At 45.5% G+C, this 21,838-nt stretch overlaps 1 protein-coding gene across 5 annotated transcripts; it reads right to left on the reverse strand.

Moving 5' to 3' along the window:
* Positions 1-65: 65 nt before the first annotated feature.
* Positions 66-21,832, reverse strand: Cenpn (centromere protein N). 5 transcript variants are annotated; one of them, XM_021638844.2, is made up of 13 exons: positions 21,540-21,736; positions 20,866-20,989; positions 19,693-19,852; positions 16,853-17,033; positions 14,394-14,439; positions 11,450-11,509; positions 10,935-11,011; positions 9,286-9,462; positions 7,943-8,044; positions 6,390-6,453; positions 5,515-5,627; positions 1,995-2,121; positions 66-1,790 (listed from the first exon to the last, which is right to left on the reverse strand). In XM_021638844.2, the coding sequence occupies exons 4-13, from the start codon at positions 17,021-17,023 to the stop codon at positions 1,708-1,710; spliced, it is 1,020 nt and encodes a 339-aa protein (XP_021494519.1). In that variant the 5' UTR covers positions 17,024-17,033; positions 19,693-19,852; positions 20,866-20,989; positions 21,540-21,736; the 3' UTR covers positions 66-1,707. The 5 variants fall into 5 exon arrangements, with proteins under 5 accessions (XP_021494519.1, XP_060247891.1, XP_060247892.1 ...); XM_060391908.1 differs by lacking the exon at positions 19,693-19,852 and having other exon boundaries at positions 21,729-21,832; XM_060391909.1 differs by lacking the exon at positions 20,866-20,989.
* Positions 21,833-21,838: the final 6 nt, after the last annotated feature.

Genomic DNA, 21,838 nt, shown 5'->3' on the forward strand with positions numbered 1-21,838 from the left:
ACAGATGCAAGTAAAACACTCAAACACAGATGCAAGTAAAACACTCAAACACATAAAATAAAGTACTAAAATCTTGAAAAAAAAGTTATGTATGGGGGCAGTTAGTGTCTTTATGCCTTGTCGTGATAAAACACCATGACCAAAAAGCAAGTTGAGGAGAAAAGGGTTTATTTGGTGTATACTTCCATATCACCATTCATCACTGAAGGAAGTCAACCCAGGAACTTAAACAGGGCAGGAACCTGAAGACAGGAGCTGAAGCAGAGGCTTTAGAGGAATGCTGCGTAATGTATTGCTCCCCTGCTTTCTTACAAATCCCAAGACCACCAGCCTAGGGGTGGCCCCACCCATCAATCAGCAATTAAGAAAATGTCCTACAGCCGGATCTTACCAAGACGTTTTTCTCAACCGAGTTTCCCTCCCTTCAGGGAACTCTAGCTCCTGTCAAGCCGACACAGAACTAGCCAGCACAAAGCCCAAATACTCAGATCACCGAGGGACAAGAGAAATGTTCGACACATCTGCTCACATTGGATGGTCCACGGCCTGTACCCATCACACTATAAAGCATTACTCAGTCCTGTGGCTGTATTTATACAGTCTACTTAGCCTGTTTGATCTTCATCCGAGGCAACTCATATGCCAGTTTGTGTTGCAGGATACTTGATCACACTATGAATACCAACATTGTGTTATTTACTGGAAAAACCTGTTTCTAGTTGTGGTGTGACTCAGCCTTGGCACACACCTTTAATCCAAGAGCCTTCTACTTGAACACTGTAAACAGGATTAAATAAAGTCAAGAGTCAGAGCAGTTGACAGGGAGTGAACGTAGGAGAAAAACCACAGAGTAAGAGGGAATCAGGAGGATGGATAGAGAGATACATGGGAAGTAGAAGGGGTTTGGAGGGGCATGGAGAAGGAGACTCTCTTTTGCTTTTGGGACACTGGCTGAGGAGGGTCAGCTGGGTGATTTCCCTGCCTCTCTGAGCTAGCAGGCTTTCACGCCAGTATCTGGCTCCTGGATCTTTATTGGTAAAGTCAAACAATCGAGATTTTGTTAAAAACAAGTTTGCTAATATCTTTATTCATCAATCAGTGTAACAGTGATGCTCAGTTCCATGTATGGATAAGAGGTTATGAAAAGCATATGTATAACAGAAGAGTTATTTTATATAAACAAGTCATTGGAAATGTAGCCTTGTGCAGTAGTAAATGCACCAGTCTCTTCCCTCTGATTCTACGACAAGTTTTGGGTTGGGTAGTTTTTTGATTCTTCTATCTACACACAAAATTCCACAGAAACCAGCAACTGAAATCAGATTTCTGAGGATGAAAGCAGCAGGAGTGGGAGAGAGGACAGTAGGTATGATCTCAACAAATTCAACCACTGTTGTTCAAGTAGAAGGCTATTTGCTTGACTTCTGAGCATCCCAGTCCTGAGGTAAACCCAAAGCCTCTCGACCACATGTTTGTGGGTACATACATGTGTGTGCGTGTGCATGCCAGAGTCTATATCACTTCTCAAATGCCCACAACTGCTGTACTTAGTAGAAGAGAAGAGAGAGAGAGCACATAGGGATGACAGATTCGGTCCCAATGAATTTCCAATGCCAAAGACTGAATTTTAAAACACAAGATTATACACAGAAGCCAGTCGGCCGTAACTGGAATTGCATGTGCAAGACAAGCAAAGCTGCATCTATCTCATTTATCTGTAATTTTAAAATAATTCATTTTCTTTCTTGGTATGCAGGTGAGCAGCGGAGAAAGTGGTGCGTCTGCTATACCTGCAAAACAAAAAACAAAAACCATCAGAATCATCACGGGGACAATCAGTTCAAAAATGGCCAAGGTCTGAAGCACTTTCTCCTACCCTGTACCGGGCACAGAAAGAAACAGGACTTGATGGGCAGCAGCCCGAGAGGTAGGAACACTCAGAGGCAAGCAGCTGTTGCTACCTGTCTGGCTGATGAGATAAGCTGACCACTTACCGGCTGGTGCTAAGGATTTCAAGGCTTCCAAAAGATGTGGACTCGAGAACTTTATAAGGCACCGGAGGGGCTCTTTCCTGTCAGCCAAGATGCCCTCACTTCTGTTGCTCTTGAACTTGGTTTCAAGCTGTCAAAAAAAATAGGTATTTATAAATGAGGGTTAAATACTGGGATCAGCTGGGATGATGAGAGATAAGGAACAAATTGTGTATTCCATTAACTCCTTCACATGGATCAGTACAGGCAGAGCCCATTTAACTTGCTAACTGCAAAGAGGGAAAGCGTCTGGTCTAGGAAAGACATCCAGCAGAAAGTGGCAGCACGGTGCCTGACCTGCAGGAGAGGCTGACTGTCAGGCTGAGTGTGCACACCTCCCTCAGCAAGCCCTACCTTTCCGGGAAGCCAACAGTCTGTGCTGCTCTCAGGCACTTGTTACATTTTGCATTTAAATAAAAGCAATGATTCTCAGGGCTGGAGAGATGGCTCAGTAGTTAAGAGCACTTGCTATTCTTGCCGAGGACCTGAATTAGGTTCCTAGTGTCCGTAAGGTGGCATACAACCATTTGTCTCTAACTCCAGTTCCAAGGATTCTACACTGTCTTCTGGCCTTTGCAGACAATGGACACACATCTCGGGCATATACACACATCCAGGTAAAACACTTATACACATAGAAAAGAACACTCAGAGGGTACCTAGAAAATGGATGTAGTAGCACACACTTGTAATCCTAGCTCCCAGGAGGCTGAGTCAAGGACGATTCCAAGTTTTGAGGCCAGACACCATCTCAACAGCCAAGTGCCAGAAGAGCCCCTCCCAACCCAACATGTCACACAGAATGAGTCCCTCATGCATATCATCCAGCTGAACCTGTCACCAACAGCTCTGGTTTCAGCTGTTAGTGCTCCCCCACTCAAGACAGCGGCAAACCTAAAATAACAGAGTATGACCTGGAAATATTTCAGTATGTATCTAGAGGAGACCCCAAAGGAATCTCTGTGCCATTGCCAGACGTCATTTTATTTTACTCAGGGTCTTCCCATGGAGGCCAGGTCTTGCTCTTTAACCTTCGCCTCCCAGTGTGCAGATTACAGCAAGTGTTTTGGAATACTTTAAATTTTCAGGTGCTGGAGACTGAACCCAGGGCCTACTGTATGTAAACACTCATGGTGGTTTGGATAGGAATGGCTCCCACAGGCTCACATACTTGAAAGCTGAGTCACCCGGGAGTGGTACTATTTGAGACAGTTATAAGGATTAAGAAATGTGGCCTTGTTGGAGGAAGTGTGTCACTGGGGGTGCACTTGGAGGTTTCAGAAGTCCATGCCAAGCCCAGAGTCTTTCTCTTTGCTTATGGATCAGGATGTAGCTCTCAGCTACTACTCCACCACCTGCCTGCATCCCATCATGCACCTGCCATGAGGATAATGGATTAAACCTCTGAAACAGTAAGCACACCTCCAGTTAAATGCTTTTCTCTTCTAAGAATTCCCTTGATCATGGTGTCTCTTCATAACAAACGAACAGTGTCCAGGTTACTTACGAGCCATAGCTCCAGCCCTAAAACTCTAATGATTCTTCAATGTCACCAAATACCTAAGCCTCACAGTCTGTGACTCTCAGGTTTTCTTTTCTTTTTGTAAACAGTGGCTCACTGTGGCATGGCTGGCCTGGACCCATGGGTAGACCAGCAGCATTGAACTTGAAGTGATCCTTCTGCCCATGCGTACTATGTGTTCATGCTATATAAAACAGCCCCAAACTTAAGTGACTCTTAAAACCTGAGGCACTATGCTGAAATATCTGCAGGATGATTAATGTCTACAATGAATTCAAATTGTGCTTAGAATAAAGAGAGAGAAAGACACGGCAAAATGTAGCCACTGGTGAGTTAGAGTGGACAAGTGCCTTTGGCACTATTCTAGCCATTTCCGGAGGTTGGAGAAAATCAGGTGTGAGGGAGTGAGTGCACTCCTAGACTAACAGAGCACAGTCACTCTGAGGTGTTCAGCAAGCAGCACGGTCTGTTTTCTGAACCAGTGGCTCTCCAGCTTTAGTGTGCAGCCTAGAGCAGCCAGGAGCATGCACAAACAGAGCTGGGCACACCTCTCCTGACCCAGGAGGAACAGGGTGGAGCTATGGGCTGTGCATTCTCTCCATTCCCAAGTGACTGGTTCTGCCAGTCCAGAGATCACACACTGACAGCTAATGTCCTAGATGATGAGCTTAAAAGAGCTTAGCTAACAGGGCACAGCTCAGTGTGGTGGCCACACCTGTGACCGAGAGGAAGCAAGAGGGCCAGAGGGTCCAGGCCAGCTTTGGCTACATAGTGAAAGAGGCTTTCCTAGGCCACAGAACCTTGTCTGAAAAACAATCAATCAGGCTGTAAGACGCTCAGTGGGTAAAGTGCTTGCGGCTTGAACGTTAGAGCCTGAGTCTGGGTCTCCAGCAGCGCTGTGAAAGCTAGGTGAGGTGTCATATATGTAACCCCAGTACTTGGGAGGGAGGCAGAGACAGGAGGAAGTTGGGACTCCATGCAGCCAGTCCGACCGAAATGGAGGTCCAGGCTCAGTGTCAGACCCTGTGTCGAGGCACAAGGCCAAAGGGTAGCCAACCACGACCCCTGGCCTCCGTAACTACATGAGCAAAGCTGCGTGTGCATACACATTAACAAACACATGCCCTCTCCAAACCAGCTTGAAAGGTGCCAACTTCTTCCCTTAGAAACCAAATAGCCTTCGGGCCCAAGTAAGCAGATCAGTGGCAGATTTTAAGTGTGTCCTGTAGCTGTAAGAAGACTCAACGGAAACTACTTTATTGGGGGTTGGGAAGGAAGACAAAGGAGCATGGGCTCACGTTAGGGTGACTGTGACATACACTCAAGTTCTTCTAATGGTGGCTACAGACTTGTACCCCTGTATCCCGACACGGTCATCCAACGGGGCCACGTGAGGCACAGCAGCAGGAACAAATTTAATTTACAGTATATTTACACTACTGATTTTTCTTCCTCTGGTGCCAGTGGGGCTAGGAAGTATATGTGCTTTCTCTCTTCTTGTATTTGGATTTCTAAGTCAGTCAGGTAGGTTTGCCTCCAATTTGCGAAGCAGACCGGCAGCCTTGAACTTGCGAGCTTCCTGCCCCAGCCTCCTTTGTGCTGGGGTTACAGGTGTGTACCACCATACTCAGCTCAATCGTTCAAGTATTTATGAGCATTTACTGTGTGCTAAGTACTCTTCTAGGTGTGGGTGGGTAGGCTAGTAGGGTATATCCCCCCAACTCCCCGAAGCCAGCAATATACAACTGAATTACAAAGACAAATTCAAAACTTCATGATGCCTCCTTTACTAACAAGGGAACTTACAAATATAATAAAAGATATATTTAACTTATAAATGTGTTACATAAAATTGAAGTAACCAATGAAAAGGAAATAGCTTTTGGACATGTTTTCCAATTACAGTTCCTGCACGCTAACAAACCAAAACAACAGTGCTAATTGTTCACTGCACCATCCTACCTTATACTGTGCAAACTCCAGCTGTGGCTGAGGATAGGCTCCAAACGTCTCCTGAGTGACTCTGTGGACTCTCTCCTTTTCTTCTCTGTTTTCGTGAACGACATTTGGATCCACTGTGAACGGGTGCAGATGAAGAGCTGCTGTCAGAATACACGCCACCACACACAGTATTCTTTCCTCTCCCAAACTGCAGACGGTCTGTGGAGCTCAGATGTTTCCAGTCCCTTCTTTTCATTGAAATAACGTTATTACACAGAACGGTTGGAAAATAAAGGCTGACAAAAGGGAGCAAGAAATACCTATAGTGCCACCAGTATCTAGATTCCAATACACATCCTGTATCGTTACCTTGAGTACCTCTCTATCACGTGTCTTAACATGGGACCCACCACAGCTCTTATGCCACTGGAGTCCTGCAGGGCTCGGTTTCCAGTGTCAGTTCTATGTCCTTCCACTGCTAATTTGAGTTTAGGTTTTCTAGGGACTCTGAGTAGCAATGCAACCACCGTATTATTCTAGAACCAGCGAACCCAGGTCATCAGAAACCCAGGCTCCCCACCTTGGACAGACCTAGCTCCATGACCCTGTTTGGAGTTACCAAGCCTTCCTGAGACCCGCTTTCCCAGGACCCGCTTTTTGACAGGATGGCTGTCAGTCACATGCAAAGAGTGCAGTTTGCTGCTGGGCAGGAAAGCACTCTCAACGACATCACACATTTTAGTAAATTCTGAAGGACACCTATGATAGTATGCTTAATACTTAATTCTAGGTTCTTCTTAAAGTATGAACCAGCTCTGCAATGAGATCCTAGCCCGGGTGCTTTCCTGCACAACAGCCATCTGAAAGCAAAGATACTCTGTCTTGAGCACACATACAATTCATGTCCAGTCCAAGGCTTCCTTCTTGCAGAAGCATTGTAGAGTCCTGATTTTCAAAGGTCTGGGAGAAAGGAAAAGTGAACACGTTACTAATTTGAACATGTTGGGCTGTAGATACTAATTGTGTCTAAGGTGTAAAATGTGTTAAATCTTATTTTAAATTCCTAAGAAGTAGAAAGAAGCGATGGCTGTGCTACAGGTGGGCTAAACTGAGCTCAGCTCGGACATCCAGCCACGCAGCAGGGCTGTTTGGGGAACTGGCATAACAACCCATCTTGGGCAGAGGATACAGCTCAGAGTCAGAGCACCTTCCTAGCATGTGTGAGACCCTGGGTTCATCCCTAGCACAACACAAAACGAAACTACCTCAAGGTGCAGGGTCATACAAAAGCCAGAGGGATGGGAGACTGCCCTGCCACCTGGGCATTAGCACTGTCTTCACACCCTGAAAAACCCCTCACACACCTTTTAGAAAAACTAACTTTGCTCCCAGAGCCCACATTTCTTGCATTCTTTCCACTGAGTCTCCCTGACAGTTTCTCCAGCTTGGAGAACAACGTGAGCAACAACTAATGATGCTGCGGTTGGCCAGCAGGACAGCAGTTGATGTCTATCTGGCAGGAGGGTGGAGGGTAGATGAAGAAGGGTCAGTTGGGGAGAAAACCACCCTCTAACTCCTTACAAGGCCAGCATGGTAGCACATGCCTGTAATCCCAGCACTTGGGAGTTAGAGGCCTCGGCTAAGTCAAGATCCCATCTTAAAACTCCCAACAACAATGCTCTTTTTTCAAGGGAAGAAGCATTTACTTTGGTTCACAGTTAGAAGTTCTTGCTTTAGTGTCTAGAAGCCAAAGAGGCAGGACCTTGAGGCAAGAGCATCGTCACTGTACCACCCTTCCTCTTTAAACAGTGACCTGAGGAAAGCCATCACTTCTCTCTAGAACATAATATTCGGCATAACCTCCCTACAGAATTCCACCCACCCAAATAGTCCGAACATGTGCCAACATGTGCTATGTACAGAAGAAACCTTAAGACCATAGAGGCAGACCTGCCCTTGTCATTAAATGGAAATGCCGCTTCCAAACAATTCATCATTCCATCTTGGAGAGGGAGGTGCAGGAGGCCTCACCCCTTTCTGAGGGCTCTGGGCAGTTAATGGTTGCTGGGGGAAAGGAGTCATATTCTTCAGTGCTGTAGCCCTGTGAGGCACTCTTGTTCTAGTACCTAACTGCACACCCATGCGTACTCAAGCAGCTCTAAGTAAAGGCAATGGGCTCAAAAGGGACCCCACCCCACGAAGGTAGGGAGGGTCTTGTTGTGAATAAGGGGTTTGGCAGGATGGGGATGAGAGAGGAAAATGGAGCCAATATGATCAAAGTACACTGTGTATGTATGGCACTGTGAACGAATAAACAAGCACGAACAAAGTGAAGTGACTAAAGGCTCCATCCACTCATCTGGACGGACGGGCTGGGAGTGGCCCTCCACCTGTTCAGTGGGCGTAAGTGGAAAGGAAAACTCAGCTGTGGCGTGGCTGACAGGCTCACCTGATTATACTCTCCGAAAGCAATAGCCTTGAGTGAGTCCAGGTGCCGGCTCTTCAGAACCATCTGCATGATGTGCTGGTATTTGCTAGCAACTTTCAGTGCCTTGGAGGGAAAGGAGCAAGACCATTAGGGCTGCACCTGGGCCTACACACAGTGCTCAGTGAAATGCAGGAGCTGCAACTGTGAATGGAAAGAGCCCTGTGTGGAGGTGGGAGCCCAGCTGGGGAGGCTGAGGCAGGGGTGATCCCTGTCTTGGTACAGCGGGTTGCCCCATCCTCAACCCTCGCCAGTGAAAAGAAATTTAACTCTATTCTGCTCTCACTTTTTGGGACCCTGAGGCCTATGCTGACAGTGGAGAATGGGCTGCTTTACCAGATAGCTGTATGGGAAGCCATGCAGCCAGCCGCCGAGCTGCTCACCTGCAGCCAGCTCAAGCACAGGAGCTGCTAACAGGAAGTAGTAATGATGGGGCCAAATCGGTGGTGGATTATTTTTGGGAAAGGAGCTAAGATGGTGTAACACCAAGGGGTAGTTTGAATAAGAATGGTTCGCACCGGCTCACACATTTGAATGCTTAGACCAGGGAGTGAAATGTTTGAAATTACAAGGATTAGAAAGTGTGGCTTCCTTGGAGTAGGTGTAGGAAGCCTGTCACTGAGAGTGGGCTTGAAGTTTTAAAACCTCATGCCCCAGTCCCTGTGTCCAGCCCACCCTATGGATAGGATGTATGTAGCTCTCAGCTAGGTCCAGTGCCATGCTCCCCACCATGATGAAACTGTAAGCCAGCCCCCAATTAAATGCTTTCTTTCATAAGAACTGCCTTGGTCATGGTGTCTCTTTACAATAATAGAACAGTGAATAAGACACAAAGGCAAACCCCTAAAAAGAGAGGTTACCCCTGACACAGGTGGTAGTTTCATGTACACTCTGCATGGAAAATGGTCACAAATGCCAATTGCCATAGGCAGATTTCGGAAATACAAAAATCACTATTTCTGACACTGACAAAACAGCTTTGGAAGGAGATAGCGAAATGACAGTAGCTATTTAGGGGTGAACAGAAGAGAAAGGGTGGAGAGTTTTGATGACTTATCTTTTACCTTTAGGGACTTCTAAACTGCATTTGTTTTTATATTAAGTATGCATTATTTTTACATTAAAAATAAAAACTAGACCAAGATAATACCTCCCGTCTCATTTCTGCTGTAAGAAGCTCTCTGGTCCTTTCCTTAGGAGTATAGGAACTAGGTTATTTTACACTAACTCTTATTGGGCAGCTTATACCTACATGCACCTTTGGAATATGGGTACAGAGTACTCTAGCTGCTGGAATCTGTTCATACCTGATGGAGAAGGGGCACAGTGCTCTTCAGATGGCAGGAGGAAATGAAGGCGTATGGAGTCTGGGGATAATACACCACGAAAGTGGGCTTGTACTGGTTCGGCTGTGAATGCTGTGTTCCCCAGGCAACCCGAATCCACATTGCAGACTTCTCGTCAACTCTGAAGCTGACTGTAACCTTATAAAGAAGAGATTTCTTCCTGGCTCCCCTTCTCTGTGGACTAGGGGAGGGGGACAGGGGAGAAGAGGAAGGGAGGGTAGTACTGGGAGGAGACAGGGAGAGGGCTACAATTTCAATATAAATTGTAAAAAATTATATATATAAAAATAGATAAAAGCAAATTTATTTTTTAATTTTTTTAATAATCTGGCAGGAGAGATGGCTCATAAGTTAAGAGCATTTGCTGCTTTTGCAGAGGACTACAGTTTGGTTCCTAGCACCAACAGGGTGGCTCAGAGCCATCTGCAACTACAGTTGCAGGTACCAGACATGTACTCGGCACACAGACATACATGCAGACAAACAAGAGTACACAAAGTGATGAAACCAAATTTAAAAATCAAGCATCTGGCTGGGCACACCTTTAATCTTAGCCTTGGGAGGCAGAGGCAGGCAACTCTTTGTGAGTTCTGGCCAGCCAGGGCTACATAGTAAGATCCTATTTCAAAAACAGACAAAAGGGGAGGGGCATGGTTTTCCAGGAAGCCCTTTTAGTGTTGCTGGCTGGCACACTTAATGCGCCTCCTTAAGTTTACAGCAGGATTTCTATGTGGCAGTGAGCAGAGTGCACCAGTCCGGATGCTCTTATGAATGTGTCTCAGCAGCTGGAGCCTCTTAGGAATGTGGCAGCACAGGAGGTTGTGTGGTGTCTCTTTCACTGCCAGCCGTTAGTCTTTCTAAACTGCCAACCAGGACTGGGCTTGCTCTGGAGTTTAATGGCCAACGTTAGGTCATCAGCTAGCCCTCCTTCCATTTGGGCTTTGACCTAGGAAAGGAGAACCTGAAGAGAGGCATGGCTGATTTGCTGTTTCCTCCCTCTGAGATCTTACTCCAGGAGGAGCAGGTGGTTATGCTGTCTGCTGGCTTGGAACCACAAAAACACATTTTGTTCAAAAATGTCAGTGTCATCTAACACAGTATGTGGTGGTTTAAAAATGATTATGTTTATCAGCACACACTTCAAAGACCTCAGACACAACACTAGGCCTTAGGACCTTCTCTCTCAGATACTCAAGTTCCTCCATATGAGAAGCCTGGAATGTCTTTCAGAGGGTCTTACTTAGATGCCTTCACTTCTCACTGCAAAAGCAAAAGTGACTGATGACCGAAAGCAGAGCCACTAGTGCCATGTGGTCCATCTAATGGGAATTCATTTAAGTAAGTTTAAAGACTCATTCACGCGGGCAAAGCAGCCACCTCTCAAGTCCTCAGGAGGCAACCAGCTATGACTGGACACTGTCAGCAAAGGGTGGGTGCTTCTGCCATGGCACAGTTCCACTGGGCGGTACCAGCCCTAAGAAGCACTGGGTGGGATGGGCAGTGAGAGACGGAAGTAATACTTCAGTTTAAGGTAATGGCATATTATCCCCCTCCCCTACCCAGATATCATGAAACAGAATTTCATAGAAATCAGGAGGACTAATTCATACATTTTTTAATGCTCTCCGAAGAATTTTCTTAAAGGAACTTTGGAACTGTCTCATATCAAAAAGATCGACATCTTCACCTGTCAAAGTGCAGAGAGATATAAAGAAAAAAGTTAAGGGAGCTACAATGTCTCCAGCCTGTGCATCCCAGAGCAGTAACAGCTATACCACACACGTGCTCCTGAGGGTGCCAGGGACATAAATGAGGAAGAGTCACATCTTTTCAAAAGGAGCCATGGAGCAGCTAGCTAGGCTGGGCGTGGCAGCACTTACCTGTAATCTTATCATTCTGGAGGCAAAGGCAGGAAAACTGCCACAAGTTCCAGAGCAGCATTGTCTACAGTGAGTTTCAGGCCAGCTTTGTCTACACAGTGAGTTGCAGGCTAGTCTATGCTACACAGGGATACAATGTCTTAGAAACAAAACAAAACCCTCCAACAAAAAGACCACATGTACTACTCGTTTTTAAATTGCCAAAACACCAGCACAGATGTTTAATTTAAAGTGCAAAACATTACCTGGTTCTTTACTCATCTGAAAGACATTCCAAAGCTTCTGGTGCCGGAGAACCTGAGTATCTGAAAGAGAAGGGCGTACAGCCTAGTATTGTGTCTGAGGAGTTTGAAGTATGTGCTGATAAACATATATTCATTTTTAAAACCACAACATAATGTGTTAGAGGACACTGACATTTTTGAACAAAGTGTGTTTTTATGGTTCTCCTTTCCATCATACTGCAAACACACTTTTTAATGCTATAAAATAATAGTAACCCACGGATGAAGTGACACAGCTTTAAAATCAAAGTTCAAACTTAAAAAAAAAAAAACCATAAAACATAAACTTTAAATGGAGTAAATTTGCTACAGATAAACAAACCCCAATAATTCAACTCAACACAGATGACACAGTTCAATTTAAATATTTCTCATCACTTTTGCAAAGTCATTTGTTATTTTTATTTATTATTTTAAACAATCGGGACATTTCCTATATGTGGGTGTTTTACCTGAATTTATGTCTGTCTATGTACCATGTAAGTGCCTGGTGCCTATGGAGGCTAGAGGAGGGCATTAGAGCCCTTGGATTGGTGTTACAGGTGGTTGTGAGGTACCATGTGGGTGCTGGGAACCAAACCCTGGTCCTCTGGAAGAACAGCAAGAGTTCTTAATGACTGAGCCATCTCTTCAGCCCTTTGTCTGTCAATTTTACAGACATCTGCTATGCAAAACACAGCAGGAACCCACAAGATGGAATGACTCTGACAAAGCTGTCACAGCAGGCCTTGTTCCTTCGACACCTCATTCCTCATCTTTTTCTCAATAGCTACTAGTCAGTGGCCTACCCTGACTACAGTCAAACTGCCACCTGGTTCCCTTCAGGGCACTTTTGAAGAGGAGAGATTTGTTCAGTGGTATATCCCAGGCTAACCCTGCCCGAATAAGACACTCAATGCATGTGGAATGAAGGCAAGAGTAAGTGTGTGACACAGAAGATGCCCTTCAGAAGGCAAGAAGAGTACCTAGAAGAGAAACAAAAGTCAGCAAGTTCAACTCTTTCCCTTTACCCTCTGGATTCAAACTGTCCCTGTGTTGTGTCTTCACCTCAGATCAGCTTGTTTAATCTCTGAAGGGAATATAGATTCCTCACGCAGGGTACCATCAACTTTGGGGGCATCAATGTTTTCCTTGTCCTTCTCTAGGTTCAGCATCTTTTTCTTCCCTGAGTCTGCTTGTCCCTGTTCCTGGCCCCTATTTCTCTTCATGGCAAAGGGCCTGTTAACAGATAATTGATGGATAGGTTTTCATCTACAGCAGGTGTCAAAGAGCAAAATGTGATGCCAGCCCATCCCAAAGTATTTATCTTCTAGCACCCTATTATCTGGTTCTGTGTTTAGAGTTGTAAAGACTTGCTAACTAGTCTCTAAATATCGCTGACGCGTTGCAGGATATTTGATCACATTGTGAACTCTGAGACTGTGTTCTGGAGAAATCTATTTCTAGTTGTGGTATGGCTCAGCCCTAGCACACACCTTTATTCCAACAACTTTCTGTAGATAGGCTTATATAAAGTCAACCATAGGTTAAGAAGCAGAGCAAGCAGCCAGTCGACAGGGTGGGAACACAGGAAAAAACCATAGAGAGTGAGAGGAAGTCCAGAGGATGGGATAGAGAGACACACAGGAAAGAAAAAGGCAGGGCATTCAGTTTGGGGGGGGGGGGCGTTTAAGACACGGGGGAGAAGGAAAAAGTTCTTCCTTCTGGGATATCGACTGAGTAAGGGGGTCAGCTGGGTGCTTTCTCTGCCTTTCTGAGTCACTAGGCTTTTACTCCAGAATCTGGCTCCTGAGACTTCATTGGTAAAATTGTCTGGCAAGACCAACACTGGTGCAACAGAAAGTCAGAACTTCTTTTAAGAGCTCCATTACCCTTCACCTAAAAGGTGAACATCAAGGTGAACAAACAAACAGGCCCTGGGCCAGAGACAGTTCAGCTGTTAAAGGTACCCACTGCCAAGCCTGGCAGCCTGAGTTTGATTTGGGGCCCTCAAGGTAGGAAAGAACTGACTCCAGCTACTTGTCCTGATGTCCGCAGCTGTGTCATTTGTGTGCACAACACCCCCGCAATAAATAAAAGTTAAGAATAAAAACAATCCCATACCCAGAGAAACCTGTTCCCAGTGCTTGACTTGCATGTTCATTTGACCTTTACCAGAACCATACTCGATTATTATCATTATTACACAGATCTATCAAAATACCAAGGCAAGTGACATGAGCCACCATCCCCCGGCACCACAGGGAAGCAATGATGGAGCCGTGAAACCAACCCAAGCAATCTGGTTGTAGGGTCTGTGTTCTTAAAGTTCGTAAGTGAATACTGAAGAAAGAATATTTCGAGTAGTAAGAAGAAAGAAGCTGCACTTAGGCAAATTCTTGGTGGCGCATTTCCAAATGTGTAACAAAATAAAAGTCCAATATGTCATGTTTTATGCTCAAGATGAACCAGTTCCTGTTTCTAAATGTTCTTCGTTCCACAGTCCTAAAAACAGTTTCAAGTCCACTGACTGAGGGAAGGTCTGTGCGTCAGAGAGGAGATACAGCACAGCAAAGGACACTAGAGGCCAGTGAGAGAGCAGGAACTTGATACCAGGCCTCTCAACTCTAGAATCTGCATCCTTAAAGATCTGCTTATTTTCCTGTGTATGTTTTGCCTGCCTGAGTCTACGCACCATGTGCATGCAGTGCCCAGAGGCCAGGAGAGGGCATCACATCACTGCAACTAGTTACAGGTGGATCTGAGCCACAGTGTGGGTGCTGGGAACTGCACTCAGGTCCTCTGAAGATTAGTCAGTGCTCTTAACTGCCGAGCCACCTCTAGACCCTAGAATCTGCATTAACATGGGAAATTCCCTCTGATGAAACCAAACTCCAATGTGTAAGGAAAAGTCCCCAAAACTTACATGCGATGTCTAGAAGAGCCACATCATCAATACTTGCACACTTCTCCTGAAAGACAGGGTAAACTGATTAGGAAATGGGGTGCTATCCCCCTCAAGCCCATTTTAGGGCTGGTCAGAGCACTCTATTAGTAAGCCTGAAGTACTGATATGATAGTCTATCTCCAACCTACATTCTCTTGTTAACCAACAGCCCGCATTCTCCTGACGCTCACTCCACATTTATCACTCAACTTATAGATTTTAAAATGTTAAAAAGCCAGCGATAGTGGCTCACAGGCTGTACTCCTAGTACTTGGGAAGCAAAAGCAGAAGGACTGTAATGAGTCTGAGACCAGTCAGGACTACAGAATGGGACTCTGTCTCAAAACAAAACAAAACAAAAACCCCACTCTTGAACATACATTCAACTGCACACATGATGTGGTTTGCATGAGAAATGTCCCCACAGGCTCACATGCTGAGTACCTGCTCACCAGTAGGTGGTACTATTTGGGGGTGGGGGTGGAGCTTCACTGGAGGAAGGGGGTCACTGGGAGCGGGGCCATGGGGCTCTGGAGCCTGGCCATACTTCCTGTTCTCTGGGTGTCTGGGCACCTGACTGGCCAGCGTGCTCCGGTTGCCAGGTGCTCCTCCAATGCTGCCATGCTTTCTGAGTCATGAAGCAGTGTGAGCCAAAACAAACCCTCTCTTGCTGAAGTTGCTTTTGTCAAGGGCATTTTCTCACAGCCACAGTAAGATAATATACTTAACATTTTGAGATGTGGCCATAAATATACTTATGAACCGCTGTCATGTCAGTGTGGCAAACACCGCCAGCAACCTCTCTGCCCGGGGGCCTTGTTGTCTCTCACTCCCAGATCCTTTTCTGTCCCCAATTCTCCTCCCCCGAATCCTTGGTGCTGAAGCAGCGACGGCTCCTCCTTCTGTCATAACATTTGCATATTCTAGTTTTATACGAATGTTAACATAAGGTTGGATTCTTTTTTGATCTGGCTTCCTTTACTCAGCATAATTATTTTGACACTCAGCCGTATTTTTGCATCCATAGTTCAATTCTTTTTTTATTGCTGGCAGTTTTCTGTTATGCGAATACGACACAATCTGTTGCTTACCTGTGGATGGACTTGGGGTGCTTCGAGGTTTTAGCTATGATGAACGCTGTGCTAATATACATGTGTGTTCATTTCTCTTGAGAGAATGCCTGGCAGTGGAATGGCTCATCTATGGTGGCAAATATTTAGATTTTTAGAGAAACTGTCAAGGGCTGGAAGATATAGCTCAGGGCAGAGCAGTTAACTCAGCATGTATGAGACCCTGGCTTCGATCCCAAGTACTTAAACACAAAATGAATGCTGGGCTTAAGGTACAAACAGCTCAGCAGACAGCCCATCTATCCAAAATAGGTATGATACATCTTTCCAAACCTAGCCATCCTAACAACCATGCTCTGTGGCATTTATTTGCATTTATCTGATGACTAGTGATTCTGAACACTTCTTTGGATGCTTATTTACCACCTGTACGTGTTCTGTGGCGAAGTGTCTAAGCAAATCCTTTATATGCTCAAAACATTATCTTCATGTGTATGGGTGTTTTGTCTGAATATATGTCAATGCAGCGTGTGTGTGCCTGGTGCCCTGGAGGCCAGAAGAGGCTGGAAGATCCCCTGGAACTGGAGTCACAGATGGTTGTCACATTGGCGCTGGGGATGGAATCGGGTTATTCTCGAAAAGCAGCCAGTGCTCTTAGTCTCTGAGCCATCTCTCCCGCCCACGTCATTCTTCTTCTTTTCACTCTCATTGTTATTTTGAGATCCTCTTTTTTCTTATTACTGACTCTTGAGACTTTCTAACATACGTTAGCTGCATGTCCTTTAAAGGTCAGGGTTTAGAAAGCTTCCTTCAGTCTGTGGATTTCTTAACAGTATTTCTCAAAGAAAAAACTGATTAATTCCATTAGTTTATCAATTGGTTTTTCTTTTATGAACCACCTTTTTGTTCATAGGTGCTCTTAATAAGCTATGATTTTCTGCTTGTTTTTCCTATATATTTTATAGTTTTAGGTATTACATTTGGCTCTTGGATCTATTTTGAATCAAAAAAAAATTTTTTTTAAACAGAGAGGATGGACTGATCTCGTCTTATTTGTTTCTGAGTCAGTCTTTCTATACAGCTGACCTTGAATTCACTATGTAGCCCAGGCTTCACCTGAACATATATCTGTACCCCTGCCTCGGCTTCCACAGTCCTGGGACTGAACACCCTAACCAGCAAAGGTGCTTTTGCACACCAGCATCTGACTATTGTGGCCTGTCTTTGGAAAGATTGTTCTTGCTTCTCAGAATCTTTTAAGCTTTGCTTAAAAAAAATAAAGAAAAACTTCCTTAACATAAGTACATACTGGTCTGACTATATTCTACTACATTAATTTATTTGGCTGACAATTTTGGACGCTCTTACCTCACACAGCAGAATCACTTCCTGGGCCAGAGATTCCTTTTTCTGCTTGAACTTTATGGTTTGCAGTTGGTCATCAGACAAGAAGTCCCAGGCTTTTAGGATGGTCTTCATCTCACACAGAGGCGTTTTCAGGATGAGCCTCCGGAGAAACTCAGCAACATTCTCATTCATTTCTTTGGTCCTTGGACAAAACAAAAGAGCACAGTAATGTACTAGTCAAGTACAGAAAGTTCAATGTGAGTTGTTCAGTATCTGATTTAACCCAGGATCTGCTAGTCAGACACCCAATGTTTACCTTTTCTTAACTGTCTGTATTGTTTGAGAACGCAGAATGTAATTACTTTCTCTTTAAGCTGGGTATGTATGTATGTACTTACATATGTATAGTCTCATGTAGCCTAGGCTGGGCTCAAACTCAATGCCTGGCTGAGGATGACCTTGAATCATTAAAATATATATATATATATATATATATATGTACTTTATTTTTAATCATTTGTTTCTTTGTGTGGCAGTATGTGTCTTTGCACATGAATTCAGGTGCCTGGGGAGGCTAAAGGTGTCAGCTTCCCTGGAACTGAAGTTATAGCTGGTTATGGGCCACCTGATGTGGGTGCTAGGAATTGAACTTGGGTCTTCCAGAAGAACATCAAGTATTAACTGTTAAACCATTTTTCCTACCCAACCTTTCTGCATGCCAGGGCAATACTCTACCAACTGAGCTGTATCTATATCCCAATCTCTAATTTTTTTCCCCCTTCATTTGTCCAGAGACAGGGTCTTACTCTATGGCCCAGGCTAGCCTGGCATATACTGTGTAGCCACGTCTTATCTCAAAGTGGTGGCAATCCTCCTGCCTGAGCCTCCTTAGAGCTGGAATTATAAGTATGAATTACTATACGCAGGATGCTTTAGAATAATTTGGAAAGGGTTTGCTGTACTCCAAAAGTTTGTCTGGTACTGAGAGGTGGCGGCCCTTTAAGAATCCCATGGGGGGTGATTATGAAGGTCACTGGAGACAAGATTATGCACTCTCATGGGAGGTCAGGTCTAGTGGATTTGGATTACTTTCCTCAAGAATTTCTCTTTTTTAAAAGAGGGCTGGGGAGATGATGCAGTCAGTAAAGATCTTGCTATACAGGCGAACTTGAGTCTGAGCCCTAGTACCCTTGTAAAAAAAAAAAAAAATCCTAGTGCTTGGAGGGATGGGGGGAGCAGAAGGCTTCAGGTGAAGAGGCTTGCTGGCTAGGCAGTCTAGCAGAAGCAGTGGGCTGCAGACTCAGTGAGAGCCTGACTCAAACACTAAGGTGGAAAGTGACTAAGGAAGACACTGATTGTGTACCTCTGAAACACACACTCACAAGCACACATTCGCATACATTTGCACACCCCACACAACCACACACACTCACAGATGCAGTAAAGCGCTCTGCCATGTGATGCAGCAGATATAATGAAAGGTACTCAGAAACTTACTTCTGAAAGTTTCCATGTAACATTTCAGTCAGGAGCGATTCCCTATGCTACGTATACTACAAGTGTGGATACCTGCAGTGTCCGTTTCCTTGCTTGAACGCATTGCTAATGGTACCATACTGTCCTGCTCTGTGTCTGCAGCTGAAACCTTCCAGCGCCCACCTACTCTTGAGCAACGATGTGGAACAGCTCCCTCAACAACAGGCGACTCTCAGGAGTATTAAAGATGTGGTACAGGGGAAGGAGATCCCAAGCCTTTTATTACTTTCTTCAGAGCCTTTAGAGGGCACAGCTAATCCTATTGTTACCTCAGTTGGAATACTAATGCAGGAGGTAAAACTCAAACAAGCATAACTTCTTTCTTTATTTTATTTATTTATTTATTTTTTTGAGACAAGGTCTGACTATATAGCTGGCCTGGAACTCACTATGTAGACCAGGCTGGCCTCCAGTTTACAGAGATTCACTTGCCTGTCTCCCAAGAGCTGGGATTAAAGGCGTGCATCACTATGCCTGGCTGACAAGCATGACTTCTAAGTGAAGACTAAACAAGTCTTCCCTGTGGACTTTAATTTCCTTGAACAGCATGGGCTTTGGTACCCATGTTTAAGAGGAAGGGCAGGTCTGGCATTCTCATCACCTCCCTCACAACCCTAGGACTATTAAGATAGATGGATGGCTATTCCTCACAAGAGTCCTGGCTGTAACTGACATTGTCATTATCAGAACTTCTTAGACAGTGCATGTAATTTACTGCCACTGGCTGTTGGCTGTAAGATATATAACTGACTGTACTTTATTTACTTTTTAACTTATGTATGAGTGTGTGACTGTGTGAACATTACACCATGGGTGTGCTTGTATACTCCCATTTGGACAAGTGTGTCGTGTCCCCTGGAGCTGGAGTTACAGGCAGTTGTGAGCCCTTGATGTGGCTGCTGGGAACTCTGCTCAGGTCCTCTGAAAGAGCAGCATGGAGCTACTCTTTAACTCCTTATTTTTATCTTTTTGAGACAGGGTTTCATATATCTCAGGCTGGCTTTGAACTTCTCATCTTCTTGCCTCTATCTCCCAGGCACTGGTATTACAGGTGTGAGCATCCATGTCCAGTGTCATGTGGTTTGGGAGATGAACCCTGGCCATACTGTATGGCAGGCCAGCACCCCATCAATGGAGCTGCCTCCCTAGTTCCAGCTGACTCCATTTTTAAAAAGGCACTGAAACCCACAGCATGGTTTAGGATAAAAATGAAATGAATTAAGGTTGTGCAAATAGAGTATCATTTGCTATACTGTTCAGTTTTGAGACCATTCTTAAAAGTCAAAACCAAAACCTTCTGCATGGTCTACAAGACTCTGTATTACCTGGCCTTTGCTTCCTTCTTGTTGAATACCTCCTCTTCCTTTTCTTTTTGTGTGTGCACGTCTGTTTGAACACAGAACTCGGGGCCTTCCTTGAGGCAAACACTCTCCACCTCAGCTACATCCCCAGTCCCATCTCTTCAGCTATACCATGTCTTAATTCCTGTAAGATAAAAGGGCTCAACTAGAAGGTTCTTATAATTTTTTGTGATAATTCAGTTCTTAGCTTTTCTTTTCCCCAGGAAACTCACTGCAACCATTCAATAAAAAATTACTTTTCAATCTTCCAAGGATTATTGTTTTTACAGATCCACCTGCAATCAGCTTTATTATTTTATCATAGCTACAATAATATTTTTGCGCATGTGCTCAAGACAGGGACTACGTTTGTTTTATTCACTGCTATGTCTCTAAAATCTATAGCTGTGTTATAACTGTCCTGGCAGGAGCAAAGTCATTCTAACGAGTCACTCGGGTGCTTTCCGTCTGAGACAACAAACACCAAGAAATGGAAACCTGCCCAGGAATCTAATGGAGAAGGAAAGGCTGACACCTGGTGCCAGCCAGAGGAGCTTTTCTGTCTATGTGTGAGATCCTCCTGAAGGAGAGAATGAAACCAGGACAACAGTGGCTTGGGGATGGGAAGGACCATGCTGTAGGTAGGACTGCTAAGTGTGCACACCTTCCGTTTTCTGTTTAATCTTCTGCCTCAGGTCTGAACACCAAAGATGGACTTGGTGGATGTGGGTCACTAGACCGCTTCCTTCTTCTTAGTGTGCTCACCATGGATACATCTCTTTTCTCTATCACTTGTCCTTTTAATTGGCCTACTGAGGATCACAGCCTATTGAGCCCAGCTTGTTAGGACTGCCAGAGCCCAGGCTCTGATTCTAACAATTTCAGTGACTGTCAAGTCAAGTCACTCAAGTGAGTCCAGTCACCCAAGAACCTTCTCATTTGCACTTGGCAAATGCCTGAAGAATGAAGGACTGGTTGCTTTCCCTAAGCAGTGTGCACATGGGAAGGATTTGGGTCCAACAGCCTGCCAACTATCAAACTAACACTTGGTCCATGAGAACACCTGGGAGGTCTTTCTTGGGCATGGATGAGATAAACTGCGGTGGGATGGGGAGGGCGTGTATGCAAAGCAGGCATTTCTCCCATCTCAGTACTAACCAGGTTCAGCGCTGCTAAGCTTCGGAGATCAGGGCCTTCAGTGTGAGGTGCCCAAGGACAAGATGTTACATTCCTCAGCACTTCCAAAGAGTCTTAATTCTGAGTGGCCCGCAGAATGCCATTCCTAAAAGAAATGACAGACTGGGCGTAACATGTCAACAAAAAGCAGCAAGGGTTTGAATGATCTTTTTCCCTGTATCTATTTCAATTTCTACTTTCTAGCGCTTTACTATAGCAGTGGCTGAGACAACAGTTGTTGAATGAACACGTGATAAAAAAAAGTTCCCTCGTAAGTAACGATCTCGTATTCGCGCAGGGAGCATAGGAATAGAGCAACAGGATGCACAGACAAAAAAAAAAAAAAAAAAAAAAAAAAGACTCGAGGCCAGGAACTGGAGAACTAATGTCCAGTCGGAGCCCAGGGCTCAAAGCAGTGCAGACAGTGCAGCCCGGAGCTGCCACAGCGCAGACTCCACGGTGAGGCCCCGCCCCACTCCGGGCGGAGAAGCAGCCACGGACGCGGGCACCGCCCTCAGGCCGCGGGACCCGGGTTCCACTAGTGTCCCGGGTCGGTACTGCGCCGTAACGAGGTTCCCCGCAGAGGTCTGGGGGGCTGGCTCCTTTAGTCCTCTCCCACCGCCCCCCGGGTCCGACCTGGCGACGCAGAGGCCTACCTCGCCGGTTCGCATCTGCAAACATTCCCGCCGCTGCGCTTTCAAAGCCGCCAACGGCCGCTCGGACCCCGCCCGCCGGGCAAGTGCCTGCACTGCTTCGGCTGCATAGGGGGAAGCTGCCGCGGACGCGCCCGGTGGAAAACGCCCCGGGACCCCGGAGTAGCTACTCTCCGGGACAGGGTCACTCACATGACTGTGTTATCTGCGTCGAACTCCGTCTTCCAGCCACCGTTGTGTGCCGTCCCCGCAGAACCTCGGCGGGCTGGACCTCCGTCCCCCCTCAGCCTCGGACAGTGGAC

The sequence above is a fragment of the Meriones unguiculatus genome, chromosome 10, assembly GCF_030254825.1.
Source record: "Meriones unguiculatus strain TT.TT164.6M chromosome 10, Bangor_MerUng_6.1, whole genome shotgun sequence".
Classification (NCBI taxonomy): Eukaryota; Metazoa; Chordata; class Mammalia; order Rodentia; family Muridae; genus Meriones; species Meriones unguiculatus.